At 41.6% G+C, this 27,521-nt stretch overlaps 1 protein-coding gene across 9 annotated transcripts; it reads left to right on the top strand.

Moving 5' to 3' along the window:
* Positions 1-60: 60 nt before the first annotated feature.
* synj1 (synaptojanin 1) lies at positions 61-27,274 on the top strand. 9 transcript variants are annotated; one of them, XM_071506258.1, is made up of 32 exons: positions 61-325; positions 1,257-1,414; positions 1,636-1,722; positions 2,151-2,418; positions 2,680-2,905; positions 3,949-4,032; positions 4,329-4,406; positions 6,755-6,816; positions 9,226-9,322; positions 10,219-10,394; positions 10,478-10,559; positions 10,692-10,844; positions 11,992-12,148; positions 12,556-12,579; positions 13,070-13,261; positions 13,875-13,959; positions 14,356-14,496; positions 14,596-14,788; positions 15,236-15,394; positions 15,653-15,809; positions 16,014-16,140; positions 16,401-16,613; positions 16,701-16,779; positions 16,976-17,141; positions 17,251-17,433; positions 18,018-18,146; positions 18,321-18,359; positions 20,242-20,283; positions 21,095-21,147; positions 21,260-21,449; positions 21,536-21,876; positions 23,600-27,274. In XM_071506258.1, the coding sequence occupies exons 2-32, from the start codon at positions 1,291-1,293 to the stop codon at positions 24,617-24,619; spliced, it is 5,127 nt and encodes a 1,708-aa protein (XP_071362359.1). In that variant the 5' UTR covers positions 61-325; positions 1,257-1,290; the 3' UTR covers positions 24,620-27,274. The 9 variants fall into 9 exon arrangements, with proteins under 9 accessions (XP_071362359.1, XP_071362358.1, XP_071362365.1 ...); XM_071506257.1 differs by having other exon boundaries at positions 11,983-12,148; XM_071506264.1 differs by lacking the exon at positions 4,329-4,406.
* Positions 27,275-27,521: the final 247 nt, after the last annotated feature.

The following is a 27,521-nucleotide window of genomic DNA, read 5'->3' as shown; positions in this document are numbered from 1 at the left end:
TATCGAGACGCGCGTTGATTCGATCAGATGAACTGTCAGTCATGAGTGAAACTGGACGAGAACATTTTGTGACTCACTGCTACTGAAAATTATTAATATATATTTGAAATGTGTCTAAGGAACTTAGCTTGGATTTAGCTTGCAAAATGTGTTACTGCAGTACTCTCAGTGTCTCAGTTGCCCTCGTATAAAAGCGCACACTACCATTTTACGAGATATTACGGTAACGTCAGGTAGGTGTTTTGCGTCGGAATGTACCATTTCGCCAACACACCGGGAAGGATTTTGTTGTGACAGCGGAGTCACAACCCGGTGGGGGGAAACGGTAAGGAGAAAGCCGTAGTTTTTCCTCTTTGTAATTTAAATAAAACCTGCAATTGTCTGATAAAACCGTAATTCAAATATATGTCCAGGTTGATATGCTATATATGTCTGAGTCGGTCAAATGTTTGTTTTAGAAAATGAGAGTTTATCATCCCGGACGTGCAGGTTGTACCACCATCAAAGTATCTTAAGCTAGCGAGTGATGGCTATCCCTGTGATTAATCTAGCTAACTTGGCTAACGACACCAGCTAGCGTTCAGTAGATAGCAGGGTATTTTCGCTTTCTCATTTTGTCTCTCTCGCCTTCGTGGTCGATTTCGCATCACACAATACTAAGCATTAAAACTAGCAGGCGGGTGAAACGTTAGCGGTGGCTGCGCCTGCTGCAGTTGCGGTTTTAAAGTCGTGACTGTCCGTGTCAGGATGGATGATATTTCAGTCCCCCGGCCTAACTAACGTTATGGTTCCCAGAGCCCCTGCTGCTCACTCCGTCCAACCACCTGCAATACGCGGTTTGAATGAGATTCGTTTGTCATATGTGTGGGCCTTAGCTATGTATATAGCAGAACTACTTCAGACGTCTGATTTTGCAATCTTATTTTTCGTGTCATCCGGATCACGCAATTTATTGGCGAATAACATGACAGATTTATTTAATGAGTAAGGGATTCATCAGAAAATCAAATACTTTAACACAAATGTCGTTTTAACAGCAGTTTGAGTGGTGCACAATTTTCCATACTTTGTTTTTTGTAACGTGTTTACATTTGGTTTAGTTGCAACGTTACATATACAAAAATGTATATGTACTATACAAACGCTTACAGGGTCTGATCTTGGGTCATCTCTCCATCAAATTACAGATGTTGTGTCTGATTGTAATGTCTCTTGTGTGATCTGTTCATATTATTTTTTTATTTTTTGGTTTCCAGGTCATAACATAGGTTTTTACATCTTGGATCAACAATGGCCTTCAGCAAGGGATATCGCATTTACCACAAGCTGGACCCACCCCCCTACAGTGTCATAGTGGAAACTAGGACCAGGGAAGAATGCCTCATGTTTGAATCAGGGGCTGTTGCTGTTCTGTGTAAGACATGCTGTTTGATTACCCTGTAATAAGATATGACTTGAATAGTCTATATACGTTTGCCCCAGATAAGGATGCTACAAGGGTAATGCAGCTACAAGACATAAGACTATCAAGTGGGGAACATGATTATATGCTGTGATTAGTTCACAGGCTGCATCTAACTTAAAGGAAGAACACTGCCATTATTTCCTTTACATTGTATTGCTTTTGTCTTCTAGCGGCAGCAGAGAAGGAGGCCATAAAAAACACGTACAGCAAGATTGTTGATGCCTATGGAATCCTGGGCGTCCTCCGCCTAAACCTTGGTAAGCTACAGACACATCTTCTCTGTGGGTCTGGTCCAGGCTCTGACCCCTAGGTTCATGTATGGCTGTAAAAGGCCCTCTGGTTTGTGGCCCTGTCACTTCTTATTTCTAAGCTGCTTTCTCCTGTCCTCCATATGACCTTGAAGGCTCCTGTTATCACAACAAGGAAAATACTGTGTAAAAGATTAAAGCTCAGACTTATAGATGGCTGAGATTTGACTGGCTGGAGGTTTTCTGTAAACAAGTGGCATTAAAGTTTAATTAGCCATTTTTTTTTATCCAGTCTCTTAATGCTTAACGTTTTATTGTATTTTTTTATAATGCAGTACTTTGTATCTGTCAGAATATTGGTTGCTTACATCCTTTTTTTGTTTACAATCTACCATACATAATTTTTAATTCTAATACTCCCATCTTTACTTCTTCAGGTGACTCCATGCTCCACAGTCTGGTGGTTGTGACAGGATGCAGCTCTGTGGGGAAGGTGCAGGATTCTGAGGTTTTCAGGGTCACACAGACAGACTTTATATCACTGAAGAATGATCCAGGAGATGAGGACCGGATCGCTGAGGTGCGCAAGGTCCTTAACTCAGGACACTTCTACTTTGCCTGGTCTTCTACTGGAGTCAGCATGGACTTGAGTCTCAATGCACATCGCAGGATTCTTGAAGACACTACAGATAACCGCTTCTTTTGGTAAGAGCATGAAATGATTACTGTTCCAGAGAGATATAAAGGCTAGTAGGCAAGCGTTTGGCTTTTAAAATTTCTGAAGTTGTAGATATGAATTAAATACTTGCTCTGCAATCTTCACAGTCTTCCATTTGTGGTGAACTAGTCTCTTATGAATGTGTGATGCGAGGGGCCATGTGATTTGCTACTAAGGTGTGAAACCTAGCAGTTCACACTGAATTTGTTTGTGTGTTTACTGTTGATTCTGTCTTCATGAATCAATAGGAACCAATCTCTACACTTGCACCTGAAACATTATGGAGTAAACTGTGATGACTGGCTGTTGAGGCTGATGTGTGGTGGTGTGGAGATCAGGACCATCTATGCAGGTCACAAGCAGGCCAAGGCCTGCATCTTCTCCCGCCTCAGCTCAGAACGAGCCGGCACACGGTTCAATGTCCGAGGAACAAATGATGATGGACAAGTGGCCAACTTTGTGGAGACTGAACAGGTGAATCAGATCTTTTACAGTTTTACTGGGTGTCTCTTTTTGTGTTTGTGATGAGTCATGATAAAAAGCTGGTGATCAAAAATCTGTTTGATGCAATAGTTTCACCGGTTTTAGTAGATTAGATTCAGTATGGTCTGTGCATGGCAGTTCTGTCAGTACCGGAGCAGGGGGCAGTGACAAACATTCTACCACACACTGACAACCTTTAGTCAGCTTAATGTTTACATAATGTATCGTATGCATTACACAGAGTCACCTGACCTTGGTTAATACAGGCTATTTAAATACTGGTTATTTACTGACTGATGAAACAATTCCTACTGTCACTGTAAAATGACTTAGTTTACCAATTATAATTATAGATGCACAGTTCATATTAAAACAGCAGGATGGTGGTTATATTAGTATCTCAACACACTTATTTGTTGGTGAAGGTTCATTTATTGAACAAACATCAGTCCAGTCAGTATTTTTATTGCTTAGTCAGCATATTGTCCGAGGACACACATTTGAATGTGCAAGCTTACGCTTCTGCTCTTCTTTGTGGAAAATGAGTCAGTTGCTATTTTCCCTTTTTAAAGTTCCTGCTTGAGGAAACTAACAGAAAGCTACAGGTTGGACACAGTAACTGGAACTGCTACAATTACAATACAGTGTCATGCTGTACACCTACACATATTTTTGCTGAATCTGAATAGAAAGTGACCATTAGAAGTGTAGTGGTAAGTGCAGGGTTTTTGTGTTGGACTGTATTGGATTGTCAGTGACTATTTTGGCCAGCCTCTGTGGTGTTGTATTTTCTTGTCATAGAGGAATTAACATGTTGTCACTTCCCTGTGTTTACAAATGCTACATCACTTAGATTAGGATGCCAGTTGTGCTTTAGATTCATATGCTTTTATAGGCTGCTTTTTGTTATTTTTTTTGTATATCAACTGTGCAAATTAGTCATTTGTTCTCCAAAAAAAGTGTTTTTAAGACAACATCTATGATTTGTCACATTGCAGATAAACTTTACCAAACGTTCCTCTTTTTTTATACAGGTTATTTTCCTGGACGACAGAGTCTCATCCTTCATACAGATCCGTGGTTCCATTCCTCTTTTCTGGGAGCAGCCAGGAATCCAGGTAAAAGAAACAAAATCTATGCGATGTGAACTGAATACTGAATATGAGGTTTTCATATATCAAGCCACATTAAATACAAATCATGGAACAGCCTTCGTCCTTACCATTTTGCAAATGCTACAGTTATAGAATGAGGTTGCAACAAGTGTAAACACAGAACTCTGATAAAGCCTTTATTTAAAATATACTTTACTTGTCATTTGTATCTGTTAAGACAGTGTAAGGGGAATGAAAAGTCTCCTTGTAATTACACTGAATATCCTATTTTTAACAAATTTTGTCCATGCTGTGTTCAGAAAAAGTCCATTAAGGGTGTTTTGTTGTACCTGAATGAGAATCGACACCTTAATGGAATGGATGAAAACCCCCACCTGGTACAACCTGTTTGTTTTTTTTGTTTTGTTTTTGGCTCTTTGTGGTGCTGGCGCTTTAATACTGCAGATGGGAGTTTCTCTGTGCAGTGCCAAAGGCCAGGAGCAAAAACCAAGGCAATCCTAATACAGATCTTTATTCAGATCACAGTACCTGTCCAGAAAAAAGCCATTTTGGAGCTTTAAAGCAGGAACTAGGATCACCCATTTAATGGATACTTTAAACAACATCACTGGGATTCTCCTGCCCTTGTCTTGACATTGCACAGACTGGTGGATTAGATCAGACATGGGGGAGGTTAATGATAGATATAGCGGTTGGTAAAGGGCATTTTTCTGTTTTCCTCAGCTCCCAGACTTCTTTGGTCAGGTGAGAGCCTGGTCTGAAAACATCCCCCAACCACTTCCCTTCTTCTAAGCTGCTCATCATCCCCAGGCAGCTGGATAGGTGTTGACTGATAATATGGAAGACTGAGCTGTTCATTAATTTAGAGGGCTAAGGCAAGCCAAGACCATATTAGTCACCTATTCAGACCATGAGGTCCTTGGTTTGGTCAAAACACAGGGTAGTTGGCTTGGGGTTGTTTTCAGACAGAACTGTAGCCCTCCTGCTTTTAAAGCACTTTTTTTAGCTCTTAGACCCCTCTACCAACTGTGGCTTGTAGCCTTACTTTCTCCTTCCCATACTCTTTAATTCATTCCCTGAGCAGGATGGATAGTTTCGGTTTTATCCAGGAGAGTGATTAATATTTATACAGTTAGTCTACATTACAAATAGTTGTGAATTAGTCTCTGAATCATATTTGTAGAGCTGTATCATAAAACCCTGCTAGGTAAGATGTTAACCAATAAAGTGGTAGGATTGTGCTCTCTTAGTCGGGTAGTTGTTAGAGTCCTGGCTGATGACAAAATATTAGTTCATCATTTGATATGGTTGTTTCTGGTGAAAGAGTGATAAGTGGAATTAGTTATTAGGGGAAAATGATGAAAACTGGTGGTAACCTTTAACTAGATTTCAATGATTCCTTCTTAACAACTTCATTCAAACATCTAATCAGTCATTTATAGATTGAATACATACTTCTAAATCAGTGGAGGAAATTATATATGATTGAACATCAACCAACAGTAAGTGGCATGAAATACGCAACCTTGAAATATATTGTGGGCATTAAATGCAGGTAGTATATAACAGTCAAAGTAAGGATGACTTGATCAGTTATACTCTTGGTGTTATCTGTTATCTCCTGCACTGGAGAAGGGGGTTGGTCAGAGGTGTACAGCTGTAACCCGAGTCCTTTCAAATACCATCTGAGGAAGTTATTAAATATGCATAGAATAGACTTGCACAACAGTAGAGAAAGGAAGGAGTGACAAAATGGCAGCAGCATGGAGCAAAATGTCTAGTCCTGCCAAACTCAGGTCTAGCCACAGTAGGCACACAAACATTTTAAGCAGATGAATACAAAGCAGAGGAAAAGATTAGCAGATGGTGCAACAGAAAGGCAAAGACAGGAACAGGAGTTGTTGGGAAGGAAAAATCCCTCAAGGACACAATGAGTCAAAGTGCACTTATGAGATCTCAGTAATGTTCAGAGAAAATGCATTGGTAAGAATGAAGGACTGAACGGGTGCATGTTGCTTGTACCTGAATTGAGTGACTAGTAGGAGAAAGTGCGGTATTTGAGTTTTCCTCAGCTGTGGACAGGCTTATAGAGACAGATAAGAAGAGGTTTTAAAGGCAGGCGAAGAGGGGAAGCTAAATGAAAGCAGGGAGCATTTGTCCACAGGCAGAGATAACTAGGGAACAAGTAAGGACCTGCAGTGCAGAATGAGCAGGTTTACATGTAAGAGCCAATGGGCTTGTGTCCTGCTAAGCCTGTCAAGGTGCAGTCATATGTGGTCATGCTCTTTGGTGTTTCCCATGATTCAGCCAGCACCAGTATGTAAGAGAGTTAGCGAGACAAAGAGGCTAAAATGTGGGAAAAATCAATTAAAGTTTCCACTAAAGGTGGAAGAGATGGCAGGCAACATGATTTCTCTGCTGCTCAGTGTCTGTATAAACAAATCTCCCCATGCTGCCCCTGTGTTCCTGTTGTCCTACTCCATATCTTTTTCCCTTTTTTTTTTTTTTTTTTTTTTTTTTTTTTTGGGATACTATTAAGGTCTCATTTCCGCTGTTGAAATGTCGTATAAAACTTCTATCCCAAATCCATTCTTCATCACCAGGTTTTCTGGCCATCTGCAACATGTGTGTGTTTGCACAGCTTTCCATTTTTGATCTTTACCAAAGAAGGACACCATGACTTGTCTCTTTTTTTTTGTCTTTTCTGGCTGTCTCTGCCCTGTAGGTTGGCTCTCATCGTGTCAAACTCTCCAGGGGATTTGAGGCAAACGCGCCAGCATTCGAAAGGTAATTAAAATGTTCTGTGTAGCGTGTGCACACAAGTGTGTATGTGTGTGTAGCAGTTTCCAGCTGCTTTATCTGGCCTCCAACAGATTACCACTCCTCAGACAAGAATAGGAGACACCATAGTATTATGTCTCCTGCAGTTACTGCCCAAACTACAATAGAGAAAAGCTCTGCAGGCTCTTAAAGGAGAAGATGTTAATTGAAGTCTGTCCTCAGAGGCAGGTTTATTGCAGGCAACAGAAAGGACGCATTAGTTGGCCTTGATTAGTTGTCGACCTTTGTGACCTGCATTTTATATTTATTGCAGACAGTTTCTTTGCAGAAGTCCTTCCTTGACTTTTTGAACATCTCTTTTGGAGGTTAAATTGTTTTATTCGTGTATTTAATGTGTGTGTGTGTGTGTGTGTGTGTGTGTGTGTGTGTGTGTGTGTGTGTGTGTGTGTGTGTATTTAAGTAAATGAACTGCACTTACATAGCGCTTTTCTAGTCTTACTGACTGCTCAAAGCGCTTTATACCACAAGCCACATTCACCCACACACACACACATATTCACACACCTGACGTTACATCAGGGGCAATTCGGGGTCAGTATCTTGCCCAAGAACACTTTGACATGTGGACAGGAAGAGCCAGAAATTGAACCTCTGACCTTCCGATTAGTGGATGACCTGCTCTACCTCCGGAGCCACAGCTGTCCCATTAAACCTTTTTCTAAATCAACATTAAACAGCCAAATAATATTGAAATTCTTCAGTGATAAATTTGTGTTTCCTAAAGTGAAGTCCTGCATGTAGCATCATAAACATTAAGTCTGTGAAGAAGCCTCCAAATCAATTTAATTTTAGCCCTAAACATTACATTTGAGAATAAATTCATTTTAATCATAATGATAAAATCTGAAGACAAATTTGCCCTTAGCTTTCCCAGACACATTACAGATGCAGGGTCAGCAACAGAGCCACACCCATTAGAGTCGCTAGTTTGCTAAGGACACTTAAGCCAGATGTACTGTCACTGTGGCCTAAACCCAGGTCCTGTAGAGGAAATATGATCACGCTAATCACTGTCTCACACCTCGATATTGCTGTGCCTGGCTCCATTCTCATCACCTTTCCTTAGCCACCCTACCAGTGTTGTAGTAGCCAGCCATGCTGTTCACTCAGGCTACATCCATACTACTACTAAAACAGGGTTTTAAAACAAACAATTTCAATCCAAACTAACACACCTGAAAACGTACACATCACCATTCACATACGCTGGGCATGCGGAAGTTGCCGCAAATACTACGATCGAGGAGACGGTTGAGTAGTGTTAAAATACAGAATTTCAGTGCACAGCAAAAAAGACAAGACAAAAAGGTCAGTCACACTTGTAATTCGTTGACCATGTTGACTTTCACCACTGGTAGTTGAGGCTGACGAGATCCAACCAGGGAGTAACTGGATGTGACTACGTCATCATTTCCCAAGGTCTCTGTTTTGCTCTTCCAGACTACAAGGCAACCCTGAGTTTTCAAACTAAAACGGGGTCAGTAGCGTTTCCAAACCTGTCCATTTTCGGGTCTTGAAATCTCTGGAGTAATGGTGACGAGAGGCGAAAATGTAGCCAAAGAGATCAATTTTAAAATGAAAACATAGTAGTGTGGACGTAGCCTCAGTTCAAGACAACGTTTTGGTGGAAAGCCATGAAGACAACTTGAGGTTCTTTGATTTCCAGACGTCTTGGCCTGTAGAAGATGGAATCTGCAGGGCTCAGCTCAGAATAGTGTCAAGTTTTCTTTTGCTTATTAGTATCTTGAACATGTCAAGACAAGCATGTCAGACTGTACACAATTAGTATTTTGTTACAAATTAGTCATTCTTTCTCACCAAGTAGTTTGCTGTGCTACTAGTTTTTCTAATATATCTTCAGGGGAGGAATGATGAGTCATCCTTTGTAATATCTGGCCAGTTTTCTGCAGTAACAGCTAAGTATGTCTCTGTCGACACTTCCTACATGGAACACCTTTTTATAAACACATAGCAGCCTGTAGCCCATATCTGCTTATCTCCCTGCTGAATGGTGCTGCCTTTCTACCCATGTCTATTATAATTTTAAACCAGTTTAATAAAGTGGCTCTAGAAGTATCTTGGCTTTGCACTGTCCCTTTATTTGTCCCACCATATGCCACAGTTTAAAAAAAAAAAAAAAAGTGCGCCTAAGAAATTCTCTTTGTGAATACCTTCTGACCTGCGTCACTCTTTCGTAAGAAGTTGTTGATGAAACAGAGACATCTTGTATGTACAGTATTTATCAAGCTTAAGAATTGGTACCAAGCTTGAAGACTAGTATTGGTAAACCACTGGTCTGTGATGTTATTTTAATCTATGCAGTGCGTATAATGTGACTTTGTATGTGTTTTCCAGACACTTCACTGCACTGCGGAGGTTGTACGGTAAACAGGTGATCATCAACCTGCTTGGGAGTAAGGAAGGGGAACACATGCTCAGCAAAGCATTTCAGGTGAGAGGAACCATTCTCTGTCTCTTAACACTGACATGTAAGTTTTTATCTGATGCTTCTAAGATGGAATAATTAGTCCAAATCCCACTGACTCTTTACAGTGTGTGTCAAAACAAATGCCCCCTTTATTCTCTTTGTAAACCCACACTCTAGTGAGGAATTCTTTTGAGTATGTAAACACTGTGGCTCAAGACAGAATGCATCACTGTCCTGCTGTGTTTTCCAGCTGAGGAGTCAGTGGACACTATCAAAAAAGCAATGTTTTTATATACTCACTCCCTGGGGTTCCTTACCCCAAATACTGCTCCCTGAACTCTGGTTAAGTCACATTTTCTTCTGTCACAAAACCTCTGACAAAAACCTGCTGTTGAGGTTTAAAACTACTTTGCTTTGAATAGTTTGAAAGAAGGCATTTCCTGGTTAGTCATAAATTTAGTCTCTCAGTGCAATAACAAAGGTTTGCAGCTGTATGTTGTATGTTATGCTTTGTAAGCTGTGGGCTCTTTTTTAACATCTAGCATGTGCTTTGGGTGTTATATTAGTAAAGGCAGATGTGCGCGTAGTCTTTTAGCTAAGTAGCAAATATGTTATCTATTTAGAAAGACTTGAGTTTTAGATCTTTGAATGTCGATCTTTTCTACTATCAAGGAAGCACAGTCAATGATTTTACCAGATGTCAACAGGAGTCCATGTCCTTAAACATGATCTGCATGTTCTCAGACTGCAATCAAAGGTTTCCAAGCCACTGGTTTTGCATTAATGAATGCAAACAAATGTTGCTGCATAGGCACAGGCAACACACCTTGTATACACAACACATTTGCATTCAGTATGAATTTCTGGGATAAACTTCTCTTCTTCTCCCTGTCTTTTTTTTTTTTTTTTTTTTTTTTTAGAGTCACCTGAAGGCATCAGAGCATGCAACAGCAGTGAAAATGGTGAACTTTGACTACCATCAAAATGTAAAGGGAGGGAAGGCAGACAAACTTAACAGTGTCCTCAAACCCCAGCTCAACAAATTCATAGAAGAGTGTGGCTTCTTCTACTACACGGGAGAGACGGGCATTGTAAGGTGAGAAATAAATACAAACATGCGAAGTAGTCATAAATGTAATTTTTGTTATTGCTACTTAACATTTGAACACATGTTTGTAGGACTCAAGGTGGAACCATCAGGACCAACTGCCTGGACTGTCTAGACAGAACCAACAGTGTACAGGCCTATTTTGCCCTTGAGGTAGGAGTCTGACACAGTGTGCAGTAAGCTCTTGTTTTGTTGTAACATGTAGCTTTTGCATCACTTCAGTCAAAGTCCATTGCCTTTATTGCTGATGGTTTTAGTTTAACACATTGTTCCTCACAATCCCAGATGCTGCCGAAGCAACTGGAGCAAATGGGTCTGACAGAGAAACCCCAGCTGGTAGCGAGGTTCCAAGAGGTTTTTAGGACCATGTGGTCTGCCAACGGAGACTCCGTCAGTAAGATCTACGCTGGCACTGGTGCCCTGGATGGCAAGGCCAAGGTACACAATGTGGAGACACTAAATACGCAAAAATAATCAAGTTCATAGTAATTCATAGAACTTTGTAGGCCAAGTAGTTTCTCAGAGTTGCATGTGATGTAGGATTTCCAGTGGTGTGGTTAGATTTTATGAATATGAATAATTGTTGAAAAAAGTAATACTCTGGAATAGACAAACACTTGTAACTAAACTTAAAAAAACAATCTAAAAGACAATAAAATAAAGCTTTAGCTAAGGTAAAATGTCTACACTGAATTACTTCAAAACTTAAGTTTTTCCTCCTTAAACAAAACATTTTTGCAAATTCAATTATTTCCATATTAACTTCTTATACTTTGGATACACTAAGGCTGAGAAATGTTCACAGCGGCTCTCAATTGGTCCTCACAACCTACTGTCACTTAACTCTGGACCAGCTCAGCAGCCTAATATATGAAGTCATGAAAGGGAAGACATTAATGGCCACGACCGGAAATGGCACTGATGTTGCCAGTTTGATGGGACTTTGTCACAATGCAGAATTAGCCCAGGTTATTTTCAGAGTTCTGCATGAACAGTCGATCCTCTGTCAGTAGAACTGTGTGCTTCTGTTTCTTAACTCTTGTGTGCTATCTCTTTCTGCTGTTCTCTGGACCTCTCTACCTGTGTGGTAAGTTAACAAGTCAGTCGTTTTAGCTGTGGGTCTATTTCTGGTGCATTATTGATTACAGTGTCTTTGGGTTAAATGATGTTAAGAAATCTCATTATCATTTCCTTTTGTTTGTTCACTGATCATTTTCTTACCGTGGTATCAAATCCAACTGGTGCCTAAATTATCTGGAAATATCTGCTGTTCTGTTTATGTGAACCTGGAATCAGAATTCTCACTATGTGGCAAGAACTCAAATAATAAATAGTAAAGTTGCACTTTTTCTGGCAGATTTGTTTCTTTTCAGTCAGTTCAAAAATCAATATTACTTTTATATCTATTTTACTATACATTGAATCCATATTACTGAAGTGATTCTCCTTGACTTCTATTCCATGGTTCCAGTGTTAAGTACAGACTTTCTTTTTCAAGTGGGGATGGAGGTAATAATGAAGGTTGGTTGATTTAATTGTTTTTAATTTCGCGTGCATGTGTGTGTCTTGTCCGTAGGCGGGGAAGCTAAAAGATGGAGCTCGATCTGTGACGAGGACCATCCAGAACAACTTCTTTGACAGTTCTAAGCAGGAGGCTATAGACATCCTGAGGCTGGGCTCCACACTCAACAGTGATTTGGCAGACAAAGCTCGGGCATTGCTCACCACCTCCAGTCTTTATGGTAATTCTTTACAACATGTGAAAATTTAAATGAGTCAACAGATCACATTTTGGCTAAAAATTATATTATTAATAATGTAAAGAAATGCTCCATATTACGTGTTGCAGCTTCTATATTTTGTAATCATTGATCTAATGTTGTTTTTGCTGCATCAAGGGGGAATTGTTTGAATATTTTCACAAGTTTTGACCCGTATCTGACGTAACCCTGTTAGCCAGAAGCTACTCCGCACAATGGAAGGGTTTGTCTGTGCCGCGTCAAGTGGGAAGTGTAATCTCCATGTGTCAGCTCTCTGTCCCTGGTAGATTAATGCTGACCGACTGCTCTGTTAGCATTATCTGATAAAGCACTGGTTAACCCGCCCTTCTCTCCCTTCTCTCTCCCCCCGCTCTTGCATACAATCTTAGTCACTGAGCCCGTCTTACAATCAGGTATAGTAACTGACAGACTGCCCCAAGTGGATGGATCCTTTCCTCCCCCATAGTTGTCCTTTCATCTGTGTTTGCTACTCATTTTTGTTCATTCATTTATTATCCAATGTTGGTAGTGTTTTAAACACTCTGTCTGCTGCATATTATCAGGCTCCTGCAACACTGGCTTAAAGAAAGAGGATGCTAAATTTTGCAATGAAATTTAACATTCTTTTAAGTGTAAATTCAGAGACAGAAATGAAGCATTACCAAGATTGATAATTAGAATTTTATCTCTACTTCAGTAACAGTTCTGATTTACATTATTCCACCCATGCCCCATTTTTTTTTAACATTGTTGTTGACTTCCTCTGTTGTAGTTGGATGGTTCCCCATTGGTTTTGATTAGCATTTTCCCATTTTTGTTGTTTGCTTGTATGCCTCCCATCCTGAAGACACCTAAATATTCAACCATGTTACACTCTAATCATACTCTTACTCACATCTGCAGCCTCTCCAAGAGTATTGCTGGGAATGTGTCAGAACTACCATAAATACACGAGACCCAAGCAGATCCGGGTGTGTGTCGGTACCTGGAACGTTAACGGGGGTAAACAGTTTCGCAGCATCGCTTTCCGCAACCAGACACTCAACGACTGGCTGTTGGATGCTCCGAAGAAGGCAGGACATCCTGAGTTCCAGGGTATGCTGCTATTTATTTATCTGCATTCATAGGTGGTAGATATCATCTTTGGAAATGTTATACAGGCCTACTCTTGTGTATTATCTTAAATTATTTATTAAGTTAAAGATGCAGGGATTTGAAGTTAGAATCTTCAGGATGACTGGGAAAAGTTAACACATGAACATCCATCTCCTTTAGTAACTGCTTTTTAGTTGATGTCAAGGGAGCTAAATGGACAAACACTACTGACACTGTCCATACTGTGCATTTGCTAGCTTAATGTCTTTACAAATTTGAACAAGATGAATGAGAAGAAATGCCATGGAAACATAAAGGTTGAAATAGGAGTCTTAAAAGGAAAATTTGATATTTTATAACTTGGGTCTTACTGTTATAATTTTGGCTGGTTTGCTTATAGGTTAGCAAAATGTTGTTCTTACAGTCTGTTTCCACAAGAGTGGTGGTTAGTGCAATGTTATGCTAACAGACAGTTTGTTGGAGAAAACTCAATAAAAAGGAATGTACTTTTTTATTGAATTACTACACCACTAATCAATCTTATGATGTAATACAACATAATCGTTTTTTGATCAGGCACAAGGTTGAACACTGTGTATTTTTCTCTTTACAGACAGCAAAGCCAACCCCATAGATATCTTTGCAATCGGTTTTGAGGAAATGGTTGAACTGAATGCTGGCAACATCGTCAGTGCCAGGTATGTATGCAAGATTCTAGCCTGAAAAAAGTGTGACCCAGAGGAGTTAGTCCACTAGTAAATATATTTCTCCTATGGGCTATAGGAAATAAGGTGTTCTTCTGTGCTTCATACAGCCTATTCTTTAGATATCAATGTATTAATATGAAGAACATTAATATTATAAAAATTACAATATAATTAAAAGAATATTTAAACCACATGAAAAAGGGTACAAAACATACAGCCTAAGAAAGAAAGTTGATTTCAAAGGTGACTATGGATTTATAGACTCAGTAGCTCTTAAAGAGATCTTAAAATTTAAAATGGTAAAATGTGAATATTCACTGTGACACATTTTCTTTCTTGTATTGTACTGTTTCAGCTCTGTAACACATCTTTCTGTTCTTGTCTCAGCACCACTAACCAGAAACTGTGGGCAGCTGAGCTCCAAAAAAACATCTCCCGGGACCACAAGTATGTACTGCTTGCTTCGGAGCAGCTGGTGGGAGTGTGTCTGTTTGTTTTCATCCGCCCCCAGCATGCACCTTTCATCAGGTATGAACTGTACACAGTCTCATTAGAAACATATATAATTATACTGTAAATCACAGGTGTGGCAACAGATATCATATTGTCGTTCAATATGTTTTGCAGGGATGTAGCTGTCGATACTGTAAAAACTGGAATGGGTGGGGCCACAGGCAATAAAGGTGGTGTGGCCATCCGCCTGCTCTTCCACACCACCAGCATCTGCTTCGTCTGCTCCCACTTTGCCGCTGGCCAATCACAGGTCAAGGAGAGGAACGACGACTACAGTGAGATCACACGCAGACTCAGCTTCCCCATGGTAATAACAATGATGACAATAATGATACAAATGATATTGCTTTACAAGAAAAACAAGACATAAAAGTAATAAATCAAATATTAGTATAATTAATTAAAATAATGACAACAAAGATGGGGGAGAGATAGGGTTTCTGAGTGGCTGTAGAGGGGAAGAGAGAGCCTTTTACAGCCCTTCCCTACAGGCGCCCAGGACGGGGGCAGGGTGAAATCAGGCTAGGCACATCAGCAAGAGTCGTCATAGCTTCTGAGGCCACAGCTAACAGAGGTGCTGGCTGTGCAGGCTGGTTAACTCATCAGCTGACATTGGCATTAAAAGCCACAGATTGTGGTTCATTGTGGTCATAATTAAATTAAGGTAACATGAAGAGAAGTGTAGAGTGTGTTAGAACTGACTTAACACTTTTGGTAATAACAATGACATTAACAAACCGCATCTGTCCCCCAGGGTCGTCTGCTATACTCACACGATTATGTGTTCTGGTGTGGAGACTTTAACTATCGTATCAGCCTGCCCAATGAGGAAGTAAAAGAACTCATCAAACAGCAGAACTGGGACGCCTTGACAGCTGGGGACCAACTGGTGGACCAGAAGAATGCTGGTTTGGTAAGGCCGGCAGAGCACGTGCATATTTACAGCACTAGTATCTGCTGAGGAGGTTTCACATCCTCTCAACAGAAATCAATTTACAATCATTGGAGATCATATGCAGCCTTTCTGTGAATTCACAGATTTTATAGCGTAAATCAGTTCACAAGTAAAGGTGTTGATGTTGCACAGCAGAAATACACACATCCCCAAACCTGATGACACATTAATTAGGCTTTAGCTTATAATAAAATCCTCTTTAAATGTCTTCCACAGGTCTTCCGAGGTTTTATCGAGGGAAAGTTAGATTTTGCTCCCACCTATAAGTATGACCTCTTCTCAGAGGATTATGACACCAGCGAAAAGTGCCGCACACCAGCCTGGACTGACCGCATACTCTGGAAGAGGAGAAAGTGGAACTTTGACAAAACAGGTAAAATAAAAAGACACTGCAGATAAGTCTTACCAACCTAAATAATCTCCTCCTCCTCTCTAGCATTGGCATAAATAGGTTTTAGACTTATTTGTCCTGCTGTATGATAGAATAAAAACTTTAAAAACTGCAGTCCTGAAATACAAAAATACTTTATCTAATTATATTCTTCTGTACATACATGCATTTGTGCATGTTTTGCAGCTGAGGAGATGAATGTAGTTGGTGCAGCCTCTACATCTGCGGACTATGAGGACGATCCAGACCTTGCTTGGAGCCCCGGCACTCTGAAGTACTATGGCAGGGCTGAGCTTAAGACCTCAGACCACAGGTAACTAAAATATTACATATGAAAGAGTCAAGGAAATGAATGATATTGAAGTTTCACCACAGCAGTATAATTTGCTGCAATATATTTTTATGGCACATCTGTGCTTTTGATAAATGCACCCAAATATTGTCAAGTGAAACACCTGATCACATAGACTCTGAACTACTGTATAGCAAAGGTGCACAACAATACTTGTGCTGTTTTGGGTGTTTCGAACTTTGGGTTATTGTCTGCTTACCTCCCCTCTTGTCTGTCTCTAGACCTGTGGTGGCAATAATAGATGTGGACATCCTTGAGGTCGACCCAGAAGCTCGGCACCAGGTCTACAAAGATGTCATTGCCCTGCAGGGGCCTCCAGATGGCACCATCCTGGTGTCCCTTTGCACCTCCGGCCCTGATGACTACTTTGATGATGCACTCATAGACGAGCTGCTGGACAAATTTGCTAATTTTGGAGAGGTCATCCTCATCAGGTGAGTTTGATATCCCCACAGACAGACATCTACAGTGTATCACCTTTAGACAGTTCGACTGCATTAACAGTGTCCTTGTTTGTGCAGGTTTGTTGAGGAGAAAATGTGGGTAACCTTCCTAGAAGGTTACTCTGCTCTTGCTGCTCTGTCTCTCAGTGCTTCTACTGTAAGTCATCACTATTTAATATTCATTATTTCAAAGCTTTAAAAGTGCTCCCATAAATCATAACATTAAAAAATGAAATGTGTATCCATCTCTGTCCGTTAGACCTAATGTCACATACTTTTAATCACCTGTGTCTCAAACACACACTGTTTTGTCAGTTGTATATCATGTTTCTTCTCTTTTTCTTTTTTTGTAGGTCCTTGGCAAGGTTATTGATATCCGCCTGAAGAGCCCAGGCTGGATCAAGAGTCTGGAGGAGGAGATGAGTGTGGACAGGATCTGTGGAAGCATCCCCACCTCAGCCAGCTCCACTCTGCTTGCTGAGGACACGGACATGGGTGATGACGATTACGATATGGAAGGTGAGGAGTGATGGACATGCAATCCCAATAGTAATGTAGATTGGAAATGCCAGTTTATGTTTACCACTCTCAAGGAGATTAATTCCTGTCCTCTTGTCTCCTATACCAGGTGATGTGGACGAGGAGGTGGAGGAGATCCTTCCTCAGCACCTGCAGCCTGGAGCAGGCTCTGGCCCTGGATCCTCTCCTCTCCCCTCCCCGCGCAGTAGCCCCTGTCCATCCCCCACCCATGGAGAACCCGCAGCCCCCAGCAGGCCTAGTCGTGCGCCACAGCCCTCCCGACCATCGCAAGGTGAGCAGCACATGTGCAGCATAACACACACTTGAAATCAGGTTGATAAAAGTAAGGACCAATCATCTGCTCAGGTTGCAGAGTCTCTGTCTGCATGAATATAAACTGTAATTGTGCTCTGTTTGTAATGCATGGAAGCAGATTTAAGTCCATCATCACCGAGGAGAGAAATTCCAGGTAATGTAATGTGTGAGAATTCAGTCTGTGTTTAGTGTTAGAAAGCCTGTGGTATGTCTTAGAGTAAACTGCTTGTTTCCTTTTGAAACATGTTTTGGAGTGCAATATTAAATGTGTGCAGTGTTAGTTTAGTTAACAATGAGTCACAGCAGTACACAGGCACCAAACTGAAGGATGTGGAGAAATGTGAGGTTTAAGGTATTACGTCATGTTCTTTTCCAGAGAAATTTGAATTTAGGGGAAACATTATAAAAGTACTTCTCTGTATTGGGTGAAAGTGAAAATTCTCACATTTGGCCGTCACACATTTTCTAGAAACACCTACAAATGGTGACCAGTTGTTTCTCAGTGAAACCACTTCCCTTTCATGCGTAAATTTGCTCCTCTTTTATTTTTTTTCATTCCAGGACCTCCTGTTGACTTCCAGCCTGGTGCCCCTACATCTCAAGTCCTTGAGCCCAAACGCCCACCTCCCCCTCGTCCCAATGCCCCCCCAGCCAGACCAGCACCCCCTCAACGCCCACCACCACCATCAGGTAGATTATCATCTTTAACCTTCTTGTATACAGAGGATTAAAGCCTTATTCTCTGACATTTGAATCACATTGAAAGTGTGGATATGTAATTGTTCAGCATGGCCCAGTGTGAGATACTTTAGGCAGGTGTTAACATTTTCACCTTTATCCCACTGCTTCGCCTCAATCCTGAAGGAGGCATGAGCCCCCTGCCTGTTAGAAAGGACTCTGCAGGTAAAGTGACTCCTGTGGAACTGTGTGTTTCTGTGCTCACGTTGCTGAAGCATTTAAAGTAGTGGCAGCTTTTTTCCATCTGACGCTACACACGCTGAAGCACATTGCATTAGTGCTGATCTTGTAAGCTGAGTTATGAGGTCTTTGTGTTGTATGAAGGTCCAGCACTCGTTTCAGTTCAGTCAGTGTACTATAAACTAAGAATATATTCATAATTTACCATTGATAATCCAGGGAATACACTGTAGCTCAACTGTCATAGGGGTACTGCTGAATCTATGAAATCTGACTTCATATATACTACTGACAGTTTATGGGATTATTTCAGACCACGCTTTGACTGATTGTATCTTGGCTCTTCCTTTTGACTTGGCATTGCCTGCCCACATTTTTTACTTTGCTCATTGAGGTTCACTCAGCCTGATAGGCATCTGCTTCAGAAAGTTACATTGTCACTAGGCATAGAACATTAGTTACTTTGCAGTTATTATATGATACTTTAACAAACAGGCAGAAAAGGGTATTTATTCACTGAAACATACACCTAACATGAACCCTCTCCTGCCCCTGACCGCACGTACACACCACTGGGCTTTCCTTGGGTTTAAATGCAGCCTTTCAACTTTTCAGCTTGCCAAAACTATCCACCAAAATCAGTGTCAGAACATTTGACGTGGAGCTAGGCAAGACAGTCGCTGAGTCATGCTTGATTTTAGGGGAGTCCCAGATCAACTCTGTGTTTATGAGGTTCGGGAGTCAAGAGGTGGCGAATGACCACTTATGTTAAGTTCAAAGTGCAGTAGTCTCTATAATATGTGATTTTGTTTGATGTAAGTTCATATAGAGAAAATGTGGCTGGTTTTGCAGTAATATTTAGAACTATCCCTTCTCTGTGGTGTATATATGTGAGTGCTGTACAAGTGTCATAATTATTAATTGTCCCTTATGTGAATTATTTTTCATGTGGCAGTAACTGATAGGTCGTGTTTTCTTATTGTACCATCAACACTGTCTAAAATCTTTTATTTTAATTGATTGTTGTTTTTTTTATGTTCCCTCCTCTACTTTATTTTGAAAATACTGTTTCCCCCTCTTTGACTTCAAGACTGTGGCGAATGTCCCAGCCCACTGCTTGGTAGGAGAGGCAGTGAAGGTAACTGGCCAGGTGGTGTGTCTTTAAATGTCATCTGATCCCTTTAGTCTCACACCCCGTCATCAATGTTACTGATGCTTTTTGACATTGATGGTTCACTGTTGACCAGTTCTGCATCATTGTTGGCCGTCTTAGTCGTGTGTGTGTGAGTGAGAGACATGTGTTTAGTGTCCTGTTTCAAAAAACTTATTTAGCTTATTTAAATAAGTTGGGAATGCAAAAACCCATGAAGTTAAAGAGCTTGAGAGACCAAATATACTCAGACAGTTACTGTGCCTACGGAGGCAATTCAGAGTTTTCTTCACCACATTTCTTCTTCCCCGTTTAACATTCAGTGATGGTTAGAAGTGTAATACATCCCTACTAACGAGTGCATTTTCCTTTTATTGGGGTCTGAAAGTAAATATCATCTGACTCAAATGGTTTCACATAGTAACGAACAGGATACCTCATTCCTGTAGTGAATTCTACAGTGTGTATGCTTAACACTTAAAATGGTTGTTAAGTCAGCTCAGCTCCAGTAACACACTATGATTACTAGGGGGTAAAAATCCTCAGGCAGGTAGATAATCAGATTCACAGCATCTCAGACTTCACTGCTCTGCTGCACTATTACCACCATACGCTATTCTTAGTGCTTCTTGTAAAGTGTTGTCATTGCGAACAGCTGTTTCCAGTTCCACTTTGTGTGTAACAGTAATGTGGTTTGGTTTCCTTTGTGCTGCAAAGGACCAAAAAGCCCTGCTCTTTCCCGGCCAGAAGCTGCTGCAGGTGAGTGCCACAAAGCATGACGTAGCCTCACTTAGCATTAATATACCACTGAAAACAAAGGGTCGTTATTTATGCAGGTTTGCATTTGTCTTGTGAAAGCCCATGTATGCCCATGTATTGTATGGCGTTTCCTTGTACTTGCAGGGAGTGATATTGGTGTGAGATTATCACTCTGTGTCTATGATGATCCTGTGTTTTGTGTTAGTGCCGTTACACAAAATAAGCCTGTCCCAGGGCGAGGATAGGTTTTGGTTGCCTGGTAGCTGGTATCTGTGTGTGTGTGTGTGTGTGTGTGTGTGTGTGTGTGGTTAGATAAATCCCTCTGTCACATTAAGGGTGTGTGTGTGTGGTTAGTAGGGTTGCCTTAAGTTTGGTGACTGCACAGTGAAGCAGACATCTAAGTGTCGTGGGAACATGTTTGCAGGCTCTGAGAGGAGTTTAGCAAAAGAATAGTGAAAGAAGAGGTGTGTGCTTGCAGGTTGTGTGGTAGACAGCTGGCTCAAAGAACAAGGCCTGCCTCTCTTCCAGATCTCCTGCAGCTCAAGAATGACTGAGTCATCACTAATAATGAAGTCAGGGATAGGGAATTTGGTTTGTCATAGGTTGTGTCAGGTTTGCAGTGTACTCATGTTTGATTTAGTGCAGTACTTGTTAAAGTTATTGTTTTTCATTCACTGGTACTGCTCCTGCTTTTCCTGACATCTCTTCCTAGGTGGCACATGATAAATGCATAATAGTACAAGTTTTGTTGTTGTTGTTGTTGTTGTTGTTGCTGCTAATTTAGTTGGGTTTTTTATCCTAAACCTTGCAGGTCGAGGCCAGGCAGCAGCGGGAGCTCCTGGACCTGGAGGTGCTCCCAGACCGGTGAGATTACAAATCTAATAATTCATTAAAAAAGGATGGTGACTATTTGTTCACTGATTTCTACTCAACTTCTTAATTTCTGTCTATTTTATATCTCCTTTTCGTCTTCCAGAATATCCCACCTCGAGCCGGAGTGATCAGTATGCCCCCACAGTCTCGCCCACTGCCTCCTTCTCACCCTGGAGCACCCAGACCTATCCCAGAAGTGCATCCCGGAGCCCCTCGGCCCAGCCCAGACACCCATCCTGGAGCCCCACGACCTGTGCCCAGTGCCCTGCCTAAACCGACTGACCTGCCTCTGGGTAATAAACTTGATCATCAACTCCAGAATGTTATTAATGTGATGCAGTGAATTTAAGCTTTAACTCTGTTCTTTTGTGTCCCTCAGGTCCTCCACCCTCAGGACTACCTCCCACAGGGCCCCCTGCAGTGAGACCCCAGGTTCCAACATCAATGCAGCCGCCCATGCAGCCCCAACCTGCTGCCCCTCCAGCTCAGTCCCAACTCCCACCACCAATGCAGCCCACCCTTCCAGCTCCTCTCCAGCCACAGCAAGCCCCAGCTCCTAAAGCAGGGCCTCCTCCCAGTGCTGCTGCTGCTGCTGCAGCAGCCGCCCCCCCTGCTGGGCCTCCACAGAGTCTAGCCTCTCCTAAACCCCCGCCGCGTTCCCGCTCCTCTCACGCTCTGCCGCCTGATGCAGCCAAGTCTGAGACAGCCCCAGCTGCACAGGTTGGTGCCAACTTCCTTTTCATTAAATTACTGGAATTTCAGTAGCTGAACAAGGAACACTAACGTCAGATACTTGCTCAAATTCAAAGATATTTTATGCGATATTATGACTATTGTAGGAGGTGAACTGTGACAATAGGAAAAGAGCCTCTTTCTGCTTCTTCATCAGATGAGCTTAGCTGTCTGTGTCATTCTTCCTGCTTTTGTCTCTCTGATACATTTGTCTCTTTCTCACAAGCTGGAGAAGCCCTCAGGGTGAAAGGTACTTGATATTAAACCACCTCTTTGTCTCATCCTCCATAGCACAACAGTCCTGCTCTGATGTTATGACCTCTCATGCATTACACCCAGTAACCTCCTCCTCTCTCATCTCGTAATTGATTTTCCTTCCTTTTACAAACCTTCCCCCGACGTTACTTTATCCTTGCTGTTTTTAGTCAAGGCCATATATTGTTTTGTGTTAGGACCACAACATTTATTTGTTTTTGTTGGTCAGCATATCAAACAATAAATAATGAGGAAAGAACAAAAAAAGAGATTAAATTTGTTATGTTTGTTGTTGGCCATTTCTCCTCACCAGTCCTTTCATATCTGCTCACTGTGGTTCAGGTCTTTCAAATGAGCATATATGCAATGACTTCATAATTTGATTTCACTTTTTCTTTAATTTGTATTATTTCATTCATTTGTATTAGAGTTAGTGATTGTATGTTGACTGTGATACATAAATCAGTTGTCATCAGTAGTCAGTGTAGTAAATTGAACACAGTACAGGTTTGGAGGTGTTTTATTTTAGCCACAGTAAAGGTACCCTGTGGAGTTTGTGACTACTTGTGGCATTATGGATCAGTGTTTTGATGAGCAGGTCCCCACTGTTTTTATGAAATCAAGGTGGTATACATATGCACACGAGCATGTGAGTGACTTAATACACATTCCTTCTGACTGCACAGGGCGATAAAGCAAATGTGTAGTGCCTGCAAGCCATAAAACACAAATAAGAAAAAGACAAACGGATGAAACATCTAAAATTATTGGATATCCAATCGCCCATTGTGATAGAAAATGAAAGTCATCTGACAGATTGGCCCTCTTGAAGGGGATGTTTATGACTTCTCTATATTGCACTGATTAGTTAGTCAGCCCTTTTATACAGACTGTATAAACTGTTTCAGTTAAGATCCCTCGTAATGCCACTTTTGCTTGTTTACGCTGAACCAAACGAGCCAGCATAATGCTGCCCCAGTGTAGTTACACAACTGCGTCCTGTCCCACCATGCTGACTATCCCTTATACACAGATGTTAATCCAGCTCAGTGACTCTGTCCACTGCTGGCATAAAGACTGAACAGTGATACTCCCCCTTTCTGTGTTCATATCTTTTACACAGAACAGGGAGGTGGAAGAGGGGCACAATAACTTGTGTGTGTAGGAGTGGCTAGTGTTAGTGATTGACCAAGGCAAGTAGCAATGAGCCATCAAAGGGTGAGGAAAAAATCTGCTTGGCAAATGCTTAATGATAATGCATTTACCATGGGAGAAACACTGAATATAACTGATCCACAGGGTATCTTTAACTGAGCCACAGAACATACACTATAAAGAAACATATGGTCTAATAGTTAGTTAGATACTCTAAAAACATTAGCTCATGGTTCATATTTTTTACACTGTATTTGTTGTGACAGCTGAATGGCATTTTCTTTGTTTTGTTCCTCCTTAGACAAATGGACTGAATGGAATCCAAAGAGAAGCACAATGGAAGCCTGACCCCTTCGACACACTTGCACCTGATTTCCTCTCCTCTTCCTCATCCACCTGGCACACCACCCAGTCCCTAAACAGAGGCTCCTCTCTGCGTGCTCCCCCCTCCGTTCCTCCGTCTACGTTTTCCTCCAACACCCTCCCTCCATCCTTCTCCCTCCAGTCCTCTGCTCTGTCAGACCTGCAAGCACTCGATTCATCCTCCTCTTCCTCACTCTCCACCCCGTCACCGTTCGCTTCCTCCCTGCTCCCGCCTCCTCCAGTCCCGTCTCGTAGTCGCTCGCAGGAGACACTGCGTGCATCCCCTGGCCTGTTCCCAACTGACCCACTTCCTGCCCGCCCTAGCAGCACTAACCCCTTCACAGGCCCACTCGCGCAGCAACATCAGCAGCGCCGCGCGCTCACCCCGGACTTCAGCGTCCAGCGTCCCGGCCCGATACCGAACCTTCAGAGGACCATGTCTGCTCTTACTCAGCCACTCATCCCCAGCCCTGCTCCAACAGCAGCCCCTGCAGCTGCACTCACCTCCCAGCTCCAAAGGACCACGTCCCTGTTTGGACCACCATCCACTCTCAATCCTACACCTGCTCCTCTGCTCCCCTTCACCTCTGACATGTCTCCTGCTCCCTCCTTGCCTGTGGCACCGCCCTCCTCCATTCCACCTGCCCTTGCCCCTCGCAGCCAGCCACCTCCCCCAGGAGGAAAACCAACCCAGCAATGGGTCACTTTTGATGATGATTTGGATTTTCCACCTTCAACAAAAACATCACAGACCCCTTACAGTTCTCTAGTGACCCAAACTCAGACTCAGCCTTCCCGCTCTGTGTTTGACTCAGAGCCCGACTGGTTATCTACAACCCCTTCAGTATTCCCAACCCTCCCTCCACCCATCCCAACTAGAACTGCAACCGGTAACACCAAACTACCAGAGGGACCCAGTGACGGCTGCTTCTTCCCCAGGGAGTCAACGGAAAGATAGGATCACCATTAATATGTAAAGGGCATATTCAGATATGTATAGATCTATGACAAATGTGTAAATGTGTTTGTGTATGTACAAAAGAGACAGTATTTAAAAGGTATAGACCCATCCCCCTCTGAATCACAGCAAAAGATTTATATCTGGAGCAGTAATATGAGAAGTGAATGAGCCTAAATCTGTGTTCTAACTTCAGCACAGAGATATTTGCTTGTTCCCTGATATTAGCATTTATTTTAATATAAATTCTTCTGATGTTTATTTTTATTTATGGCAGCAAATGTGCCTGTGTCTACAGTGTATACAGTTATACAAATTATGTCTATACTTACGAACCGTGTGTATAAGCACCTGTGCAATATCAAGACATGTCTGCGTGGCCGTGCAGTACACTGCATGCACCTGCGAGGTTTCACCGAAATCAGTGTTACCTAACATTTGCTAACACACTGCAGTTCATATCCCTCATTTTGACCAATCTGTACATTAGAGTGGGATTCTCAGAGTATTTGTAGTCATCTATTTTCTCGGTCTGTCTCATAGTAGAAGGCTATGCACCGCAGGTTTTACATTCCCCCCCCCCAAAATTTGCTGCTGTGTGCAGCAATTAGAGAGTGCTTTGACTTGCAAAGAGTTCAATGTAAGTTTTTTTTGTTTGTTGTCATTTTAGGTCTGAGGGGTGCAAAGTCAAAGGTCATAAGGTGTACTTGCTTTTATCATGAATGTACTTTGTTTTGCACTGGGTTTTATCATTGCCTCCTTGCTGACACCACAGTGTAAACAACAGCAGCATGAGTCGGTGTCATAGTCGGTCAAACTGTTCACTGCCGCAGGACTGACTCTGTAATATCATCTCATCCACTTAATAGTAAGACATTTTGTTCTCTATCCACTCTGCCGTCACTCTCCGTCTATGGGCCGTTACGCTTAGCTGAATATATTTTGTAGCTCTATATCAAAACCTATACATAGTGATTATGTATACATGTATGTTTTCAATATGGAAAACTTCTCGCTATATGTGTGTGTATGTGTGTTTCTGGTAACCGTAACAGTGGTTTGCACAATGTAACTGATATGCACTGAAACGCTGTGTGTGCTCTCTTGGTTGTATTCCTGTTGATGACAAAAACGAGAGCCTGCTGACTGAACAGATGAGAGGGCGTTTTGACCTTTCCACCTCCTTAGTGTTTTGATCCTTCTTGATTTATCCAAAGCATCAAACCATACTATTGTAAATTCAGAGAATGTGGTGCGTGCGTGTGTATGCTTCTGAGTCTCTTATGCACGGTATCAAACACATGCCATGCATAATAAAAAGAGGGCACATTTTTTCTTACTTCAACTTTTGTTAAATGCAAAAGTCATGCTTTTAATTTGGAAGAAGATTTACTCTAACCAATCTATTGTTGATACTGTGGTGAGAAGTAATGTGTCGTGTTTGAGGTGCGTATCGTCCATTGTTGTATTTGACAGTGTTTGTGTTTGGATGTGAGTGTGTGTACAGAGTTAAAAGTGGAACAGCAGAGCTTTTTTCCCCAGCAGTACATACAGTATGTTTGCTCACAGGTTCTAACTAACAGCCACTGTATTCACTGGCTGTCACTGTATTTCTGCTCTTGCGACTGCCAAGGGCTCAAGATAGGTGTATCACTGTATGCAAAAATGTTAACAATACAACACAAATGGCTTCTTCCCCCCCCTAAAAGCACCCACCATCTGAGCGAGAATCCCCCTGTAGCAACACTAATAGATTATTCACGACTTGACTGGATATACAGGCTCATCTACACTATAAGTTTGAACCCAAATGCAACACCAGATAAAAATTTCCAGTTGGCAGTTTGTAGAGTCCCTCCCAGGCCGTCATGTGGCACACATTCCAGACAGTAGTGTGATTTGAGTGTTGGGTGTCAAACTCTTCTCAGCGTTTGCAGGTCCACCTATGATATCTAACCCATAGCTGTTTCCTCCAGTTGAGAGTAATTGTTACCGAGCATCGCTGATTTCCTAACCATCCTTAAGGTGTGTGTGTGTGTGGTGTTGTCAGCGGTGATGTGTCAGTATTTCTTTCTTCCCGTACTACCTACTTCACTCTTTCACTGCTGTTGAGTTTTATAGGTCAGCATCAGTGTCGACAGCGAGGACAAGCAACAGACTTGTAAAAGGATCAGTGAGAGTACAATGCCACACATGCCAGCTGTTGTAGACTAATCAGATGTGGTTTCCCCCGACCTTCAGAAGTTATTGAACAGGCGGAAATCTTAAAAGCATTCTTGATGGTTCATGGAGGATAAAACGTGAACCAAGGAAGTACCAGCTAAATAACGCTTTCGCGCTCTGTTTAAACATATGAATATGAGTAGAAACTGTATCTGCATTAACAGTAGGTGACTAGCCAGCGCTTTGTGTCATTGAGATTTTATAGGAAACAAATTGCTCCTTTTGTGAGGTCAGTGTCCCTTTTTATGGCTATATCCCATAGTAAATAAGAGTCTGTGTTGAACATATTCTGTATGTATTGAAGAGAAAACATGAAGCTGCGATTCATGTTAATATCCAACGTTCCATATTTTAAGTGCACAGCTGATTGCACATTTATGTATGAAGCAGTTTATGTTGTATGTATGCAAAAATAAATGTACGTTGACCTGAGTGTTGATGTTTTTTGATTGCACACCATTCACAATTGTAAAAAGATCATATACTACATTTTCTTGTATTTTTGTTAATGAATACATTTATTTTGTACAACAAAATTGAATTTATAGCCTACTTGCACTTTCATTTAGATTCACATTCTGGATATAATTTCCGAATGGATAAATAGCATCCAAACACGAATCAAGAACCACTGAATCATCTGTATCATTGTTTAATTTATATTTTGGCATCTGTATTA

This window comes from Trachinotus anak, unplaced genomic scaffold (genome assembly GCF_046630095.1).
Source record: "Trachinotus anak isolate AG129_WGS33_773 ecotype Australia unplaced genomic scaffold, CSIRO_AGI_Tana_v1 ptg000020l, whole genome shotgun sequence".
NCBI classification, from domain to species: domain Eukaryota; kingdom Metazoa; phylum Chordata; class Actinopteri; order Carangiformes; family Carangidae; genus Trachinotus; species Trachinotus anak.
This window is presented reverse-complemented; position numbering and strand designations above follow the sequence as displayed.